The following is a 15,000-nucleotide window of genomic DNA, read 5'->3' as shown; positions in this document are numbered from 1 at the left end:
AGGAAGTGGGCCAACCTTGCCACACACACACACACACACACACACACACACACACACACACACACACACACACACACACACAGAGTGAAAGCTGTGAAACGAGAAAAGCGAAGCACAGCTGAGCCGCCGGTCGACAACATGGACGAGAGTTCACTTTTTTAAACATTTTCTGCACAAGTTTGACAAATTTTTGTGAATATTTTATTTTCATGTAACATTTTTTTCCGCTGTTGCTTTCTCTGACTTTATTTTATTTCAACTAGTGCAGTGTCTGTAGGAAGTATGTATTCATATAGTGGGAGATTAAGTAGATTTTTCAATTCTGGCCAAATGAGGTTGTGTGTGAAAGTGTACAATGAGGTGTAATACTCTTAATGCGTAGTGTTAATATACAAAGTGTATATTGGGTAATACATGGATGTACATTGAGATATGAAGAGACACAGAAATAGTTATTTTATGAAAAAGAAACGTATTCACAAACAGATGGATGTGAATAATGTTACGCTTCTTGCTTTTATAGATCGATTCTTTCCCTGTCTTTCCCAATTTATTGTCTTTTTTTGGTAATTTATTGTCTTTTTGGTCATTGTATGTGTTTTGTTGCTCTCTATGACTTTTTTTTTTGTATTTTCGTGTCTCTTTTTAAGTCATTTTTACATATTTTACTGGAGAAACAGAACAGCGACTCCTTGGAGAGTCTTTTAGTTCAACCAAACTGACTTTTTTTTGTAATTTTGTGACTTTTTTGGTAATTTATAGTCTTCTTGGTCATTATACGTCCATTGATGTTTTTTTAATACTTTTTTGTAATTTTGTGTCTTTTTTGGTAATTTATTGGTAATTTGTTGTCTTTTTTGTAATCTATTGTCTTTTTGGTCTTTGTACATCAATTGTTGTTGTTTTTTATTGATTTTTTGTAATTTTGTGTCTTTTTTTGGTAATTTATTGTCTTTTTGGTCATTGTATGTGTTTAGTTGCTCTTTATGACTTTTTTTTTGTATTTTTGTGTCTTTTTTTAAGTCATTTTTTACATATTTTACCGGGGAAATGGAACAGCGACTCCTTGGAGAGTCTTTTAGCGCAAACGAACTAACTTTTTTTTGGTAATTTATTGTTTTCTTGGTCATTATACGTCTATTGATGATTTTTTTTAAATTACTTTTTTGGTAATTTTGTGTCTTTTTTGGTTATTTATTGTTTTTTGGTCATTGTACATATATTGTTGTTTTTTTACTTTTTTGTAATTTTGTTGGTAATGTTTTTGGTAATTTTTTGGTAATTTATTGTCTTTTTGGTAATTTACTGGTAATTTATTGTCTTTTTTGGTAATTTATTGTCTTTTTGGTCATTGTATGTGTTTAGTTGCTCTTTATGACTTTTTTTTTAGTATTTTTGTGTCTTTTTAAAAATATTTTTTTTTAAACATATTTTACCGGAGAAACTGAACAGCAACTCCTTGGAGAGTCTTTTAGCGCAACCGAAGTGACTTTTTTGGGTAATTTTGTGTGTTTTTTTTGGTAATTTATTGTTTTTTTGGGTCATTATCTATCTATTGATGTTGTTTTTAATTACTTTTTTTGTAATTTTGTGTCTTTTTTGGTTATTTATTGTTTTTTGGTCATATATTGTTTTTTTTCATTACTTATTTGTAATTTTGTTGGTAATGTTTTTGGTCATTTATTGGTCATTTATTGTCTTTTTGGTCATTTCTTGGTAATTTCTTGTCTTTTTTTTGGTAATTTATCGTCTTTTTGGTCATTGTATGTCTTTTGTTGTTCTGTATGACTCTTGCATTCCTTGGATCTGTTTATTGCACTTAAATCACAGTAAACTAATTTAATTGTGTGTTCATAGTGCTGCAGTAGCAGCAGTCCTCCAGACACAGTCGGCGCTTCACAAACCTACAGATTATATCATGAATTCCCTCGTGTCTTTGACTTCCCCAACAGCTACTAAGCAGCAGCAGTTGTGTTTATTTTTGCCGGTTGATGACTGAAAGTAAAACTAATAAAAGCTTCACGTTTGGTCTGAACACAACATCATTATTTTCTACTTTATCAGGTGTTTGTTTTTGGTTCAAATCCTCAGAGAAGCTGTGAACATATGGACAGGAACACTGATTTCACACAACATTTAACATGGTTTCCCCGGCGCTGCCATCCTCAGCATAACTATTAATAATTCACATTAAACTCAGAGGTTTATTACAGACACAATCCCTCGAAAGGACACAGATCATCAGCTGTCAAATCTGACTGCAGGACCTGTCACATCACAGTGTTTCTACACTGTGGTTCTGTTGTTTTTAATGACTAATAAAGTTTATTCTATTTCTTTATATCTTCTTCTTCTGTTAAAGATGTTCCACACAGAAAAATTCAGCTCTGAAATGGAGACATGCAATGATTAAAAAGACAATAAGTTACAAAAAAAAATACAAAAAAGGCTAAAAAAGACACTAAAATACCTCCAAAATTACAAAAAAAACCCCACCAAAAGTCATAAAAGAGCAGCAAAAGACATGCAATGATTAAAAAGACAATAAATTACCAAAAAAAAAGTCAGTTTGGTTGGACTAAAAGTCTCCCCAGTCATTGTTCAGTTTGACTAAAAAAGGACACAAAATTACCCCCCAAAATACAAAAAAGGTTGAAAAATGCACACCTCCTCCCTTCCTTCCTTCCATCAATTTCTCCTTCCTTCCTTCCTTCTTTCCTTCCTTCATTCTATCAATTTCTCCTTCCTTCCTCCCTTCCTTCCTTCCTTCATTCTATCAATTTCTCCTTCCTTCCTTCATTCTATCAATTTCTCCTTCCTTCCTTCCTTCTTTCCTTCCTTCATTCTATCAATTTCTCCTTCCATCCTTCCTCCCTGTTAAATTGATAGAATGAAGGAAGGAAGGATCCTTCCTTCATTCTATCAATTTCTCCTTCCTTCCTTCCTTCCATCCTTCCTCCCTTCCTTCCTTCCTTCATTCTATCAATTTCTCCTTCCATCCTTCCTTCCTTCCTTCCTTCCTTCCTTCTATCAATTTCTCCTTCCTTCCTTCCTTCCTTCCTTCCTTCCTTCCCTACTTCTGTTAAAGACGTTCCACACAGAAACATTCAGCTCTGAAATGGAGTAAAGTTCACCTCAGGTAGTCGAGGAGAGTCCAGGAAGCAGCTGCTGTCCTGGAAACAGCCGAGCATCACCACACACACACACACACGCACACACACACACGCGCACACACACACACACACACACACACACCTGAAAGACTCCAGCCTCCACAGCTCAGGGGGGGTTGGTGGTGATGAATGAGCAGTAACATGATCTGTTTTTGGTGCTTCTCCTCGTCACAACAAACCCCCATGAGCAAAGCCCCCTGGGAAAAAAGGCTGGCAGCGAGAAAGAAGAACGAGAGGAGGGAGAGAAGGAGCGATGGAGCGAGGGAGAGGAGGACGGACGGAGGATGAGGAACAACGTAAAGAGGTGTTTGTTCATCAGCCTGCTCAGTGGCTCTGATGTTTTATATCCTGTTTAAGAGTAAAAACACCAGCTGAGGACACAAAGAAAATGTGAAAAATATTAAATGTGGCCAAAAGTATCAAAGCCAGCTCCATGAAGAATCTAAACGCTCTAGTAGTTTTGTGTCTTTTTGGTAATTTGTGTCCTTCTTTGGTAATTTTGTGTCTTTCTGATAATTGTATGTATTTTGTTGCTCTTTATGAATTTTGTAATCATTTTTGGGGGGTAATTAATTAATTAAAGTTTTTATTTTAGTCCTTTTTACATATTTTACCGAAGAAACTGAACGTCGCCTCCTTGGAGATTCTTTTAGTCCAACCGAACTGACTTTTTTAATGTTAATTTATTGTCTTTTTTGATAATTTATTGTCTTTTTGGTCATTGTATGTCTTTTTTGATAATTTATTGTCTTTTTGGTCATTGTATGTCTTTTGTTGCTTATTATGACTTTTGTGGTCATTCTTTGTGTTTTCTGGTCTAAAGTGACCCGATATATATGAGTTTTTATGTTCTATATCTTTGCAATACATTATTTTCACCATTCAGTATTCCAGGTTTTCCTCAATTAGTTTGTTTTTGATCATCGTACATCCTAATTTTATGTTTTCCTTTATACATTTTTTAAATAAAATCCCTTTTTGTCTCACTACTCTTATAATGCACAGCATGGGTGAAAAAACACCCATATCCATTATTAGCTAAGTAGCATGCTAAGCTAACTACTTAGCTAACTTCTTGGCTAAGTATTTAGTTAAGTAGCTTGCTAAGCTAACTACTAAGCTAACTTCTTGGCTAAGTATTTAGTTAAGTAGCTTGCTAAGCTAACTACTAAGCTAACTTCTTGGCTAAATAGTTAGCTTAACAAGCTACTTAGCCAAGTAGCTTGCTATGTAATAATACAAAAACGTTTTTTCTTCATAAAGTAAAATAGCAAAATGCAAATAATGATCTGTTTTTATCAAAAACAAGATATTTATAAAATACTTGGAATATTCAATCATAAAATAAGTTGATATCAAAAGATAGAGCACAGAAACACACAGCAGCATTAAATAACATGGGGAATGAATGCAGGTCATTTTTGACCCATGTTGTGCATTAGAAGGGGTCAATATGTTGTGCATCAAAGGGTTAAAGTGTAAAAAATATCATCTCTTTCCTTCACAGATTCTGAAGAACATTTGTTCACATGAAGCTGAAGAAGAGTGGAGTGAAGAAACCAAACCAGAGGAGACACAGAGAGTCCAACACACTGCAGAGATGGAAGCGACCTTTAACCTTTAACAGATTAGATGGAGGTTTTCTTTCTCTGTGCATCAGGCTTGTTGTTGTTCGGAGGTATTTTTGTGTCAAAACGTGCACAATCTTCATCCTCACAGTACATTTATTCCCTCACATCTGAAACTAAAGCGCCAAAAACAGTTCCAGTGTGTCGCTGTGGATGAAGGCACGCAGCCAAAACCGTTTGGGAAAATAAAAGCTGTTGAGTTGCAGGTGTTTATTTATTCCTGGTTGCAGCTCGGAGGGTCTGCTCCTCACTGGGAGAGCTCTCTGAATATGAAAGTTATTAAATCTCCACATGAGGCCAAAATGTGCTCGCAGACACAGAAACACTGGACACAACCAGGTGATTTATCACAGACTAACAACTATTTCTGTCTTGAATTAATTCAGAGCTACTCGTGTTATTAAGTTTATTGGGAAAAGTTGTTTTTCTTGTACTGGCACCGCTGTGAGGTGCAGCATGTTTTTCAAAATAAAACAAATCTTTTGGTAGCTCCAAGAAACTAAATAAACCAAAAGGTCAAAAGAAGAACATGTTTACAGTTTGGTTTTATTTAAAGTTGTGAGAACTTTGACCTTTTCACCGTGTTTTTACTCCATCAAAGTTTATTTCAACATTTTGTTCATTTAAAAATGTCTCGTTCAGTGTTCGGTTGGACTAAAAGAGACTCGCTGTTCAGTTTCTCTGGTAAAATATGACAAAATGACCAAAAAAGATACCAAAATTACCCCCCAAAATACATAAATGACTAAAAAAGTCATAAAGAGCAACAAAAGACATACAATGACCAAAAAGACAATAAATTACCAAAAATGATACAAAATTACAAAAAGAAAGTCAGTTCGGTTGGACTAAAATGACATAATTACTTCCCCAAAAATACAAAAAAGGCTGAAAAAAGACACTAAATTATCTCCAAAAAGACCATTAATTAAAAATTAATGAAAGAGCAACAAAAGACATTTTAAAAAAAACCCAATACATTACTAAAAAAGTCAGTTTGGTTGGACTAAAAGACTTTTTAAGGAATCACTGTCAGTGTGTCAGGTAAAGGATTTCAAAATGACTAAAAAAAGACAAAAAAAGTAGAAAAGAGCAACGGAGGAACTTAAAATTACTGAAAATTACAATAAATTACCAAAAAAAAGACACAAAATTTAAAAAGAGCAACAAAAGTACTAAAATGACCAAGTAACAAATATTTTGTTTTCAGAGTTCAGTTGGACTAAAAGACAGTTTTTCCTGTCAGTAACAAAAATTGAGTTTTAGAGTTTTACGGTTTAATTTCAGATACAACTGTCCTCGCTGCTCCACACTTCAACTATGATCTCTCCTGGTTTCAAAACAAACATGGAGACGGACATGATGTAGAACTCCTCATTATCTGTATTCAGTCTGTGGTGAACCTCCGTCCCCCTGGACCCGGCTGATCCAGCCTCCTTTTATCAGACCCAGAATTAATCAGTTTAATATGATAATTCAAACTGCTGATTTGTGGTTTCTGAACATCTTTGGAGACAATTAGAAGTAAAGCAGGTTGTGATAAGTTGGTGAATGTGAGAGCAGCAGCGTCTGGAGGCTGCAGGAGAAGAGCTGAGTCAGCAAAAACCTTCAGCTGCTCGTTTGTCACCAGGAGGAACAGCAACGCAACATCTGCTCACCTGCACGCACACACCTTTTACACGCCATACACACGCCTTTTACACGCCATACACACGCCATACACACGCCTTATACACGCCATATACACGCCTTATACACGGCATACACACACCTTATACACGCCTTATACACGCCTTATACACGGCATACACACACCTTATACACGCCATACACACGCCATACACACGCCTTATACACGCCTTATACACACCTTATACACGCCATATACACGCCTTATACACGCCTTATACACGCCTTATACACGGCATACACACACCTTATACACGCCTTATACACGCCTTATACACGCCTTATACACGGCATACACACACCTTATACACGCCATACACACGCCTTATACACGCCTTATACACGCCTTATACACGCCTTATACACGCCATACACACGCCATACACACGCCTTATACACGCCATACACACGCCTAATACACGCCATACACACGCCTTATACACGCCATACACACGCCTAATACACGCCATACACACGCCTTATACACGCCACATACACACGCCATACACACGCCTTATACACGCCATACACACGCCTTATACACGCCATATACACACGCCATACACACGCCTTATACACGCCATACACACGCCTTATACACGCCATACACACACCTTATACACGCCATACACACGCCTTATACACACCTTATACACGTCTTATACACGCCATACACACGCCATACACACGCCATATACACGCCATACACACACCTAATGCACGCCATACACACACCTTATACACACGCCTTATACACGTCTTATACACACCATACACACGCCTTATACACGCCATACACACACCTAATGCACGCCATACACACGCCATACACACGCCTTATACACGTCTTATACACGCCATACACACGCCATACACACACCTAACGCACGCCATACACACGCTATATACATACCATATACACGCCTAATGCACGCCATATGCATGTGTGCAGAAACCAGGTCTGGTATGAGACTCTAAAGAGGAAACAGAGTGAAGCGTCTCTCCTGAATGAAAGACGTGTAAATAAACGAGCGACACGTCTGATGCAGCTGGAAACATCTGGACGCTCAGAAACCAAACAGCTGCTTCCTTCCTTCCTTCCTTCCTTCTACCTTTTTCTCTTTCTTTCCTTCCTTCTTTCCTTTCTTCCTTCCTTCCTCCCTTCCTTCCTTCCTTCCTTCATTCCTTCCTTCTATCTTTTTCCCTTTCTTTCTTTCCTTTCTTTCTTCCTTCCTTCCTTCTTTCCTTCCTTCTATCTTTTTCTCTTTCTTTCCTTCCTTCTTTCCTTTCTTCCTTCCTTCCTTCCTTCCTTCCTTCATTCCTTCCTTCTATCTTTTTCTCTTTCTGTCTTTCCTTTCTTCTTTCCTTCCTTCATTCCTTCCTTCTATCTTTTTCTCTTTCTTTCTTTCCTTCCTTCTTTCCTTCCTTCATTCTATCCGTTTCTCCTTCCTTCCTTCCTCCTTCCTTCCTTCCTTCCTTCCTTCCTTCCTTCCTTCCTTTCTTCATTCTATCTGTTTGTCCTTCCTCCTTCCTTCCTTCTATCCGTTTCTCCTTCCTTCCTCCTTCCTTCCTTCTATCCATTTCTACTTCCTTCCTTCCTTCCAACACCTCCCTTAAATAAATCCTTCTCTATTTATTTCCCTTCTTGCTTTCTTTCTCTCTTCTTCTCCCACTCTTTTTCTACCTTCCTTCCTTGCCTCTTCCCTCTATGGCTCCTTCTTTCCCTCCTTCATTGTCCTCATCCTTCCCTCTTTCGACCTTTTTCGAATTTTGCCTCCTTTCCTTCTTCTCTCTGTTCACTCCTACACTTCCCTCTCATTGTTCTGCCTGTCTTTATTTCTCCTTGTCCCTCCTCTCCTTTCTCTCTTCTCATGCATCCATTAATCCTGTCCTCTTCTTTTCCCTTGTTCCACACTTTCCTTCCTCTTCTCTTCCTCTCCTGCTGCCTCATACAAGGTGTGACGCTAACAAGAAACAGAGTCACACACACACACACACACACACACACACACACACACACATGAATGCATGCATGCATAAATGCCTACACACACACACACACACACACACACACACACAAAGACTCAGCGTGTGCTGAGCTGTGCACATCGAGGCCATTTCTACAGGGATAAATCACCTGAATTGGAAAGATTCGGTCATCACGACACACACACACACACACACACACACACACACACACACACACACACACACACACACACACGGTCAGGTCAGCATATCCCTCTGCAGGAGGAGATACAATTCCTGCCACTGACAAGAGAAGAATAAGAGGTTGTTGACTGCGAGTGTGTGTGTGTGTGTGTGTGTGTGTGTGTGTGTGTATGTGTGTGTGTAAGCTGTCTGGCCTATCAGGCTCGTTATTAAATATCCATGAGACCATTAAGCTAAATAGATGAATGAGACTCTATTATTGCTGTACGCTCTTTCTCTCTCTAACACACACACACACACACACACACACACACACACACACTTCATGATCCACTGACTGGTGAATATGAGACTCTTTATAATAACTAAAGACGACGAGAGGAAGAAGAAAATAAGGAAGAAAATGAAAAGAGAAGACATAAAGGTCTCTGCTGCTATTTTAGTTATTCATTTTCTTACATTCTCGTTTATTTTATTAGCAACGACCTCCGTCCTTCTGCAACAGGATTGAAAAGTGTGTTTTTTTTTTTAAAAGATCGCTAAATAAAGAGTGTTTGTCATAGAAAGAAACTGTAAAAATAGGCATTATCGTCAGAATGTGAACTTTCCGACGGTCCTTGAACGAATCATCAGTTATGAAAGTTTCTGTTATAAAAAGTGAGCAAAACTTGTGTTAAAATGTTGATATTTATGTCAGAATCTCTTTATTCTCCATGTGTCTTTAAAATAAAGCATTTGCACTAACCAGATCCTGTTAAAAACATTAAATTCTGCTCTTCAGAGACACTGTGAAGACATGATTGATTCTGTTTACACAGAGCTGAGAGGAGAGGACAGGAGAGGCTGGAAACATGACTATACTACAATATGTACAATATGTTGAGTTCTTTGGTAATTTTACTTCTTGTTAGGGCCATTTTGTATCGTTATTGCTAGCTTTTGGAAGTTTTCTGTCTTATTTTGGTAATTTAGTGTCTTTTGTGGGGATCTTTTTCATTTATGTATTTTTCTTTTTGTCTGTAATTTTTGGTAATTTTATGTCTTTTGTTGGTAATTTTGTGTCTTTTTGGTAATTTTATGTCTTTATTCTGTAATTATGTGTCTTTTTTCGGAAATTTTGCTGGTCCTGTGACAAATATTCACTGAAAACCTGTTTACACAGAGCCGAGAGGAGAGGACAGGAGAGGCTGGAAACATGACAATACTTCTTTATGTGGAGAAATTTGGTTTTATGACATAAAAAGTCCAATATGTAGAATAAATAATTATATATTTTACCCTACACACTTTCAGAAACTGTCAGGATATGTAGAGATTCATTGCACCCTGCATTATGATGAATTATTAATATAAATGTAATTTCACTGTGGCTGAATAAAATCAGTTATTAGTTCAAAATACAGTTTATGTAACTAACTGCTGAGGATATATTTCTGTCTGTTAGTCAGATATCAGAGTGGCTGCCTGCCACATCTCCTCAGTGTAAATACATCTGATATAAAACATAATAATAAACCCATTTTTATTTTTTTAGCAGCAGACTTTAATGACCCCATGAGACGTTCTTTCATCACTGAAGCTCCGTCCATTCATCGCTCACTCACTCTCCTGTAACTGGACGCATGACGACTCACCGGTGTTTTCTTCATGTAGAACAAGAGTAATCACCCACCCACACACACACACACACACACACACACACACACACACACACTCTTGTACTTCTATCTTTGTGAGGACCCTCATTGGAACAGTGAATTCCCAAGCAAGGTTTTGAGTTTTTCATTAGTTTTAGTTGTGAATTTTTGAGTTAGTTTTAATGAGTTTTTAGAGTGAGTTTACTAGTTTTAGTTTAGTACTTTTTTTTTTTTAAATGCTTTAGTTTTAGTTTAGTTTTTATTAGTTTTAGTTTTTTGGAATGGGGAATTTGTTGGGTAGGAGATTAAATGAGGTCACAGTAAATTTTGCCTTTATTTCCTTTGTCTTATCCATCTTCATTATGTATGAAAAAAGTTGACAAAGACGAAAACGAAGGACATTTTCACGATAATTTTAGTTAGTTTTGTAACCACAAAATACAGTTTCAGTTAGTTATCATTTTTTTGTAACCTTTAACCCTTAAAACAACGTCTTCAATCTAAAAAAAAAACCTTTAAAGAAGTGAGGACCGGCCAAAATGTCCTCACTTTGCAAAAATGTGTTCCGGTCCTCACTATGTAGGAAGTAAAAGAACACACACACACACACACACAAACACACACGCCACAGCAGAGAGCGCTCATCTTGCCGGAGAAAAGGAGGAGAAGAAAGATTTCCTTTCTTCTGATAACTATCTGTCATCTCATCTTACACTGCACCCCCCAGACACACACACACACACACACACACACACACACACTTCCCTGTAGCTCATTTTACCAGCCTTACTATAAAATGTAATCCCCCCCCACAGCCAGCATCAACATGTCTACACCTCTAAACACATCAATCAGTCCGTGTGTGTGTGTGTGTGTGTGTGAGTGTGTGTGTGTTGACCATCAGATAAGGGTACTTTCTCTTCTCCACTTACCGCCTCCTGTCTGCTCCCCCTGATTAGGACACACACACACACACACACACACACACACACACTCACACACACACACACAGGTGAGTCACAGCTAAACTGTTTTCGGAGAAAGATATTATAATTTTAGGATGACACACTTTCTTTTCTCCTCGATGAAGCGAGGGAGGGAGGAAGGAGAGGTGCAGGTAATAATGAAGTGAATAAAGGGGGACTCTCTCGTTCCTTTGTGTCCAGGTGACACTGCATCATATAAAATAAATCTATAAATCTATAAATCTATAAATCTATAAGCTCTGTGGAATCAGCACAATCATAACAACTCAAACATATTCTACTGTGCAGAATAACACAGTTAGAATGACAGAAATCAGGGAAAAAAAGCATTTCCTGTTTGATTTCTTAACATAATCTGTGTTCAGGGCTGTGTATCGGTATACCAACATGTTTTCTGCCCTAAAACAGAAGCCGTTTTCTAAATAAAATACAGTTTAAAGAGCCCAGATCGAAGACTGAAGTCTTTCTGTGCTGCAGCCACCAGACTCCTTTCGCAAAAACAATAATTTTAGCTGACAGAACACGAGGCTGCTGGTCTCCTTCTGCCTCGATCTGTTAGTTCGGTAGTTCTGTTATTTCTAAACCTTTTTCAAAGCACAAATATCACACGACAACACAAGCAGACTGACTATATTTCAGACCAGCTTCTTCCATGTTTTCTGAGGTAAAACGACAGTTTTGGTGGCTTTGAAGACTTCAAACAACAACTTTAGTCCCGAGCTACACACCCTGCATGCTCAATAAAGTGCTAAATATATATGTTCAAATTCAGATCCTTGTGCATTCAGGTTTTTTCTGCTCTACCAAACTTGAACTCAGAATCTGGGACCGAACCTGTGCACCGTCACACCGCGAGTAAAAAGACTATGTACAACATGTGGACTTTTTTTGATAATTTTACGTCTTGTTTTGGCCATTTTGTGTCTTTTTTTTGGGTATTTTTCTGAAGTTTTCTGTCTTTTTTGAAAAATTTTGGTAATTTAATGTGTTCTTTTGGTAATTTTGTGTTTTTTTTTTTGTAATTTTCGTTAATTTTCGTCTTTTTAATGGTAATTTTTTGTCTTTTTCAGGAAATATTGCTGGTCGTGTGACAAATATTCACTGAAAACCTGTTTACACAGAGCCGAGAGGAGAGGACAGGAGAGGCTGGAAACATGACAACACTTCAATATGAACAATATGCAAACTGATACAAGCTACACACCCTGCAGAGTCTGTGGCCTCCTGAAGTAATTGCATTTAGTTACAAAATTAGGTCTACACATCACGATTTAAATGGGCTGCACTTATATAGCGCTTTTATCCAGTGGTGGTTCTAGACCAATTTTACTGTGGGGGCCAAGGAGGGGCCAGTGTTTAATCAGAGGGGCACATTATAAATCGTCAAAAATGATATTTAAGCAATCAAAACCTTTATTTGAGCTAAAATTCTCATATTTGGAAGAACTACATTGATTGAAACACTGAGACTCACCAACATTAACAGTTATTTTTGTACGACAATGACATTTCTCATTTTTGTGCACAATTACTTTTTCTTATTTTGAAAGTGCAGTACAGTGAGAATGATCTTTATATTTAGCTTTTATTGCACAATTAAACTATTATACATTGTACACATTCTGGGTTCCTTTTGTGTACAATGAGATACTGTTTGAACAAAAAATAGGTCAGAATTGTCCCGACGTTCATCGTTTTAAATTGATCATCTTATTATTAATTTGACACAGGGGCCACAGCAGGGGCCAAGGGCTTCTTCACAGGGGCAGTGGCCCCTGTAGGCCCCTGTGTAGAACCGCCACTGCTTTTATCCAAAGCGGTTTACACTACAGTCTGCGCTCATTCACACATTCACACACATCCAAACTGGTGGCCGGAGCTACCGGGGTACACTGGTGTCGCCTGCCACCATTGGGAATTCATTAAATTGAGTATCTTGCTCAAGGATACTTCGACATGTAGGCTGCCATGGTCGGGGATCGAACCACCAACCTTCCGATCAATGGGTGACCGCTCTACCAACTGAGCCATAGCCGGCCCATTTAAAACAAAGAAGACCTTTCCAAGTGTGAAACCTCCTCTGGACATCACATTTTAACCCATAAGAACCTATGGTGACACCCGTGTAACAAACACTTTACATCTCTAGAATCTCCCATATTCAGCTTTATGCTTCACATTAACTCATTAAATCCCTAAGCGACGTATACTCAACACCCTGGGGCGGTGGTCATGTAACTTTGACAAGAAGTGATTTCAAAAAGCTTATTTTTTGCTACGAGGCTAAGTTTAAACCCATTTAACAACTCTAATCCGTTAATAAGGTGTCCTGTATTGCATTTAACTTGTTCTCACCATATTTCCTGAACAAATTAAAGTCACAATTTTGATATATGTTGTGGAGATGCAAAGAAAAAGGCAAATTTGTGTCTCTGTAAGCAGGAAATGTTTCGAGTTTTTATTTAAATGTTAAAAATAAGAAATATCATAAACATAAATACCATAAATGCCCAATGTCACATCACAGATCTTTGACATTTAGTGGTAGATTTAAAAAACAAACAAACATAATAAATGTGTTCTATGTGGTCCACTTGGTCTGTGGTATGTCCCCCATAATTTTCCTTTAAGTATTACTGGGTCTGGGTTCTTATGGGTTAAACACAAAGAGGAACCTTGTTGTAGTGGCAGGAAAGGGGAAAGGGGGAGGGAGACTGGCATCTTAAGTGGCTGAGATTAAATTTACATTTACAACTCACCACCAGGTTTCCGATGACCATGACCAGCATGAAGACCAGGATGCAGAGCGGCTGACCCGCCACCTCCATGCAGTCCCACATGGTCTCGATCCACTCGCCGCACAGCACCCTGAAGACGATGAGGAAGGAGTGGAAGAAGTCCTTCATGTGCCAGCGAGGCAGAGTGCAGTCCTTGGAGATCTTACAGACACAATCCTGCAGGAGGGAGGAGCAGGTATTAGTGGGACGGTATGCTTGGTCACGGTTCGATTTGTATCACGAGTCTTGATAATTGTGATTCTACTAGTATTGTAATTCGATATAATCACTAATCGCAATTTCCTTTTCCGTCTTAAAGAACAAACCAGTTGAATCATGCACTTCTAGAGATGATAAACCATGAAGGTCGGCTGATATTTATTTAAACAATGAATTGAAATGTCCACACAGTTTTAATATGATTAACTTAATGTAATGAATTGTTCAATAGATTAACCAATATGTTTTTAAATAATAAGTAAAGTGCTCTCTGAAGTAGTGCTGTAACGTATAAAATAAAAAAACTTGGCCAAATAGAGCCTCTTTGTGGTGGATTCTGTTAACACACTGTGCTCTTATTTTGAAAGCTGCATGTGTTTAGCGATAGGAAGTAGTAGTCGCTTTTCGTGATTAAAACAGTTTTAATTGTTAGCTGCTGAGGGGTTCACATCTCCTGCTCTGACTGCAGCTGGCAGAGACTCCTGCGGGAGGACTGGGCCGCTTGTGAGTGCTTTGGGACGGCACCTGCTACTTGTTAAGAAGAGTAGGAACGAGTCTCCAAAAGTCTCCAATGACACTATAAAATGTCGCTACCTTTATCGCTAGTCCCTTTTTTTGAAAAATAGTCGCTAGAGGGGTCTGAATAGTCTAAATGTAGAGACAAAGAGTCTCTAGAGGGTCTGAATAGTCTAAATGTAGAGACAAAGAGTCTCTAGAGG

The 15,000-nt window shown here is 38.0% G+C and overlaps 1 protein-coding gene across 1 annotated transcript in view; it reads right to left on the bottom strand.

The window, feature by feature from the left end:
* The window catches only part of LOC131962372 (sodium channel protein type 4 subunit alpha-like), a 245,957-nt gene that overhangs the window by 65,758 nt on the left and 165,199 nt on the right, over positions 1-15,000 (bottom strand). The window contains exon 19 of the mRNA XM_059327367.1: positions 14,045-14,239. Coding sequence (XP_059183350.1) covers positions 14,045-14,239 — 195 coding nt within the window. The remainder of the gene's footprint in view (positions 1-14,044; positions 14,240-15,000) is intronic.

This window comes from Centropristis striata, chromosome 23, assembly GCF_030273125.1.
Source record: "Centropristis striata isolate RG_2023a ecotype Rhode Island chromosome 23, C.striata_1.0, whole genome shotgun sequence".
Classification (NCBI taxonomy): domain Eukaryota; kingdom Metazoa; phylum Chordata; class Actinopteri; order Perciformes; family Serranidae; genus Centropristis; species Centropristis striata.
The sequence above is the reverse complement of the archived record's forward strand: the minus strand, read 5'-3'. Positions and strand labels throughout refer to the sequence as shown.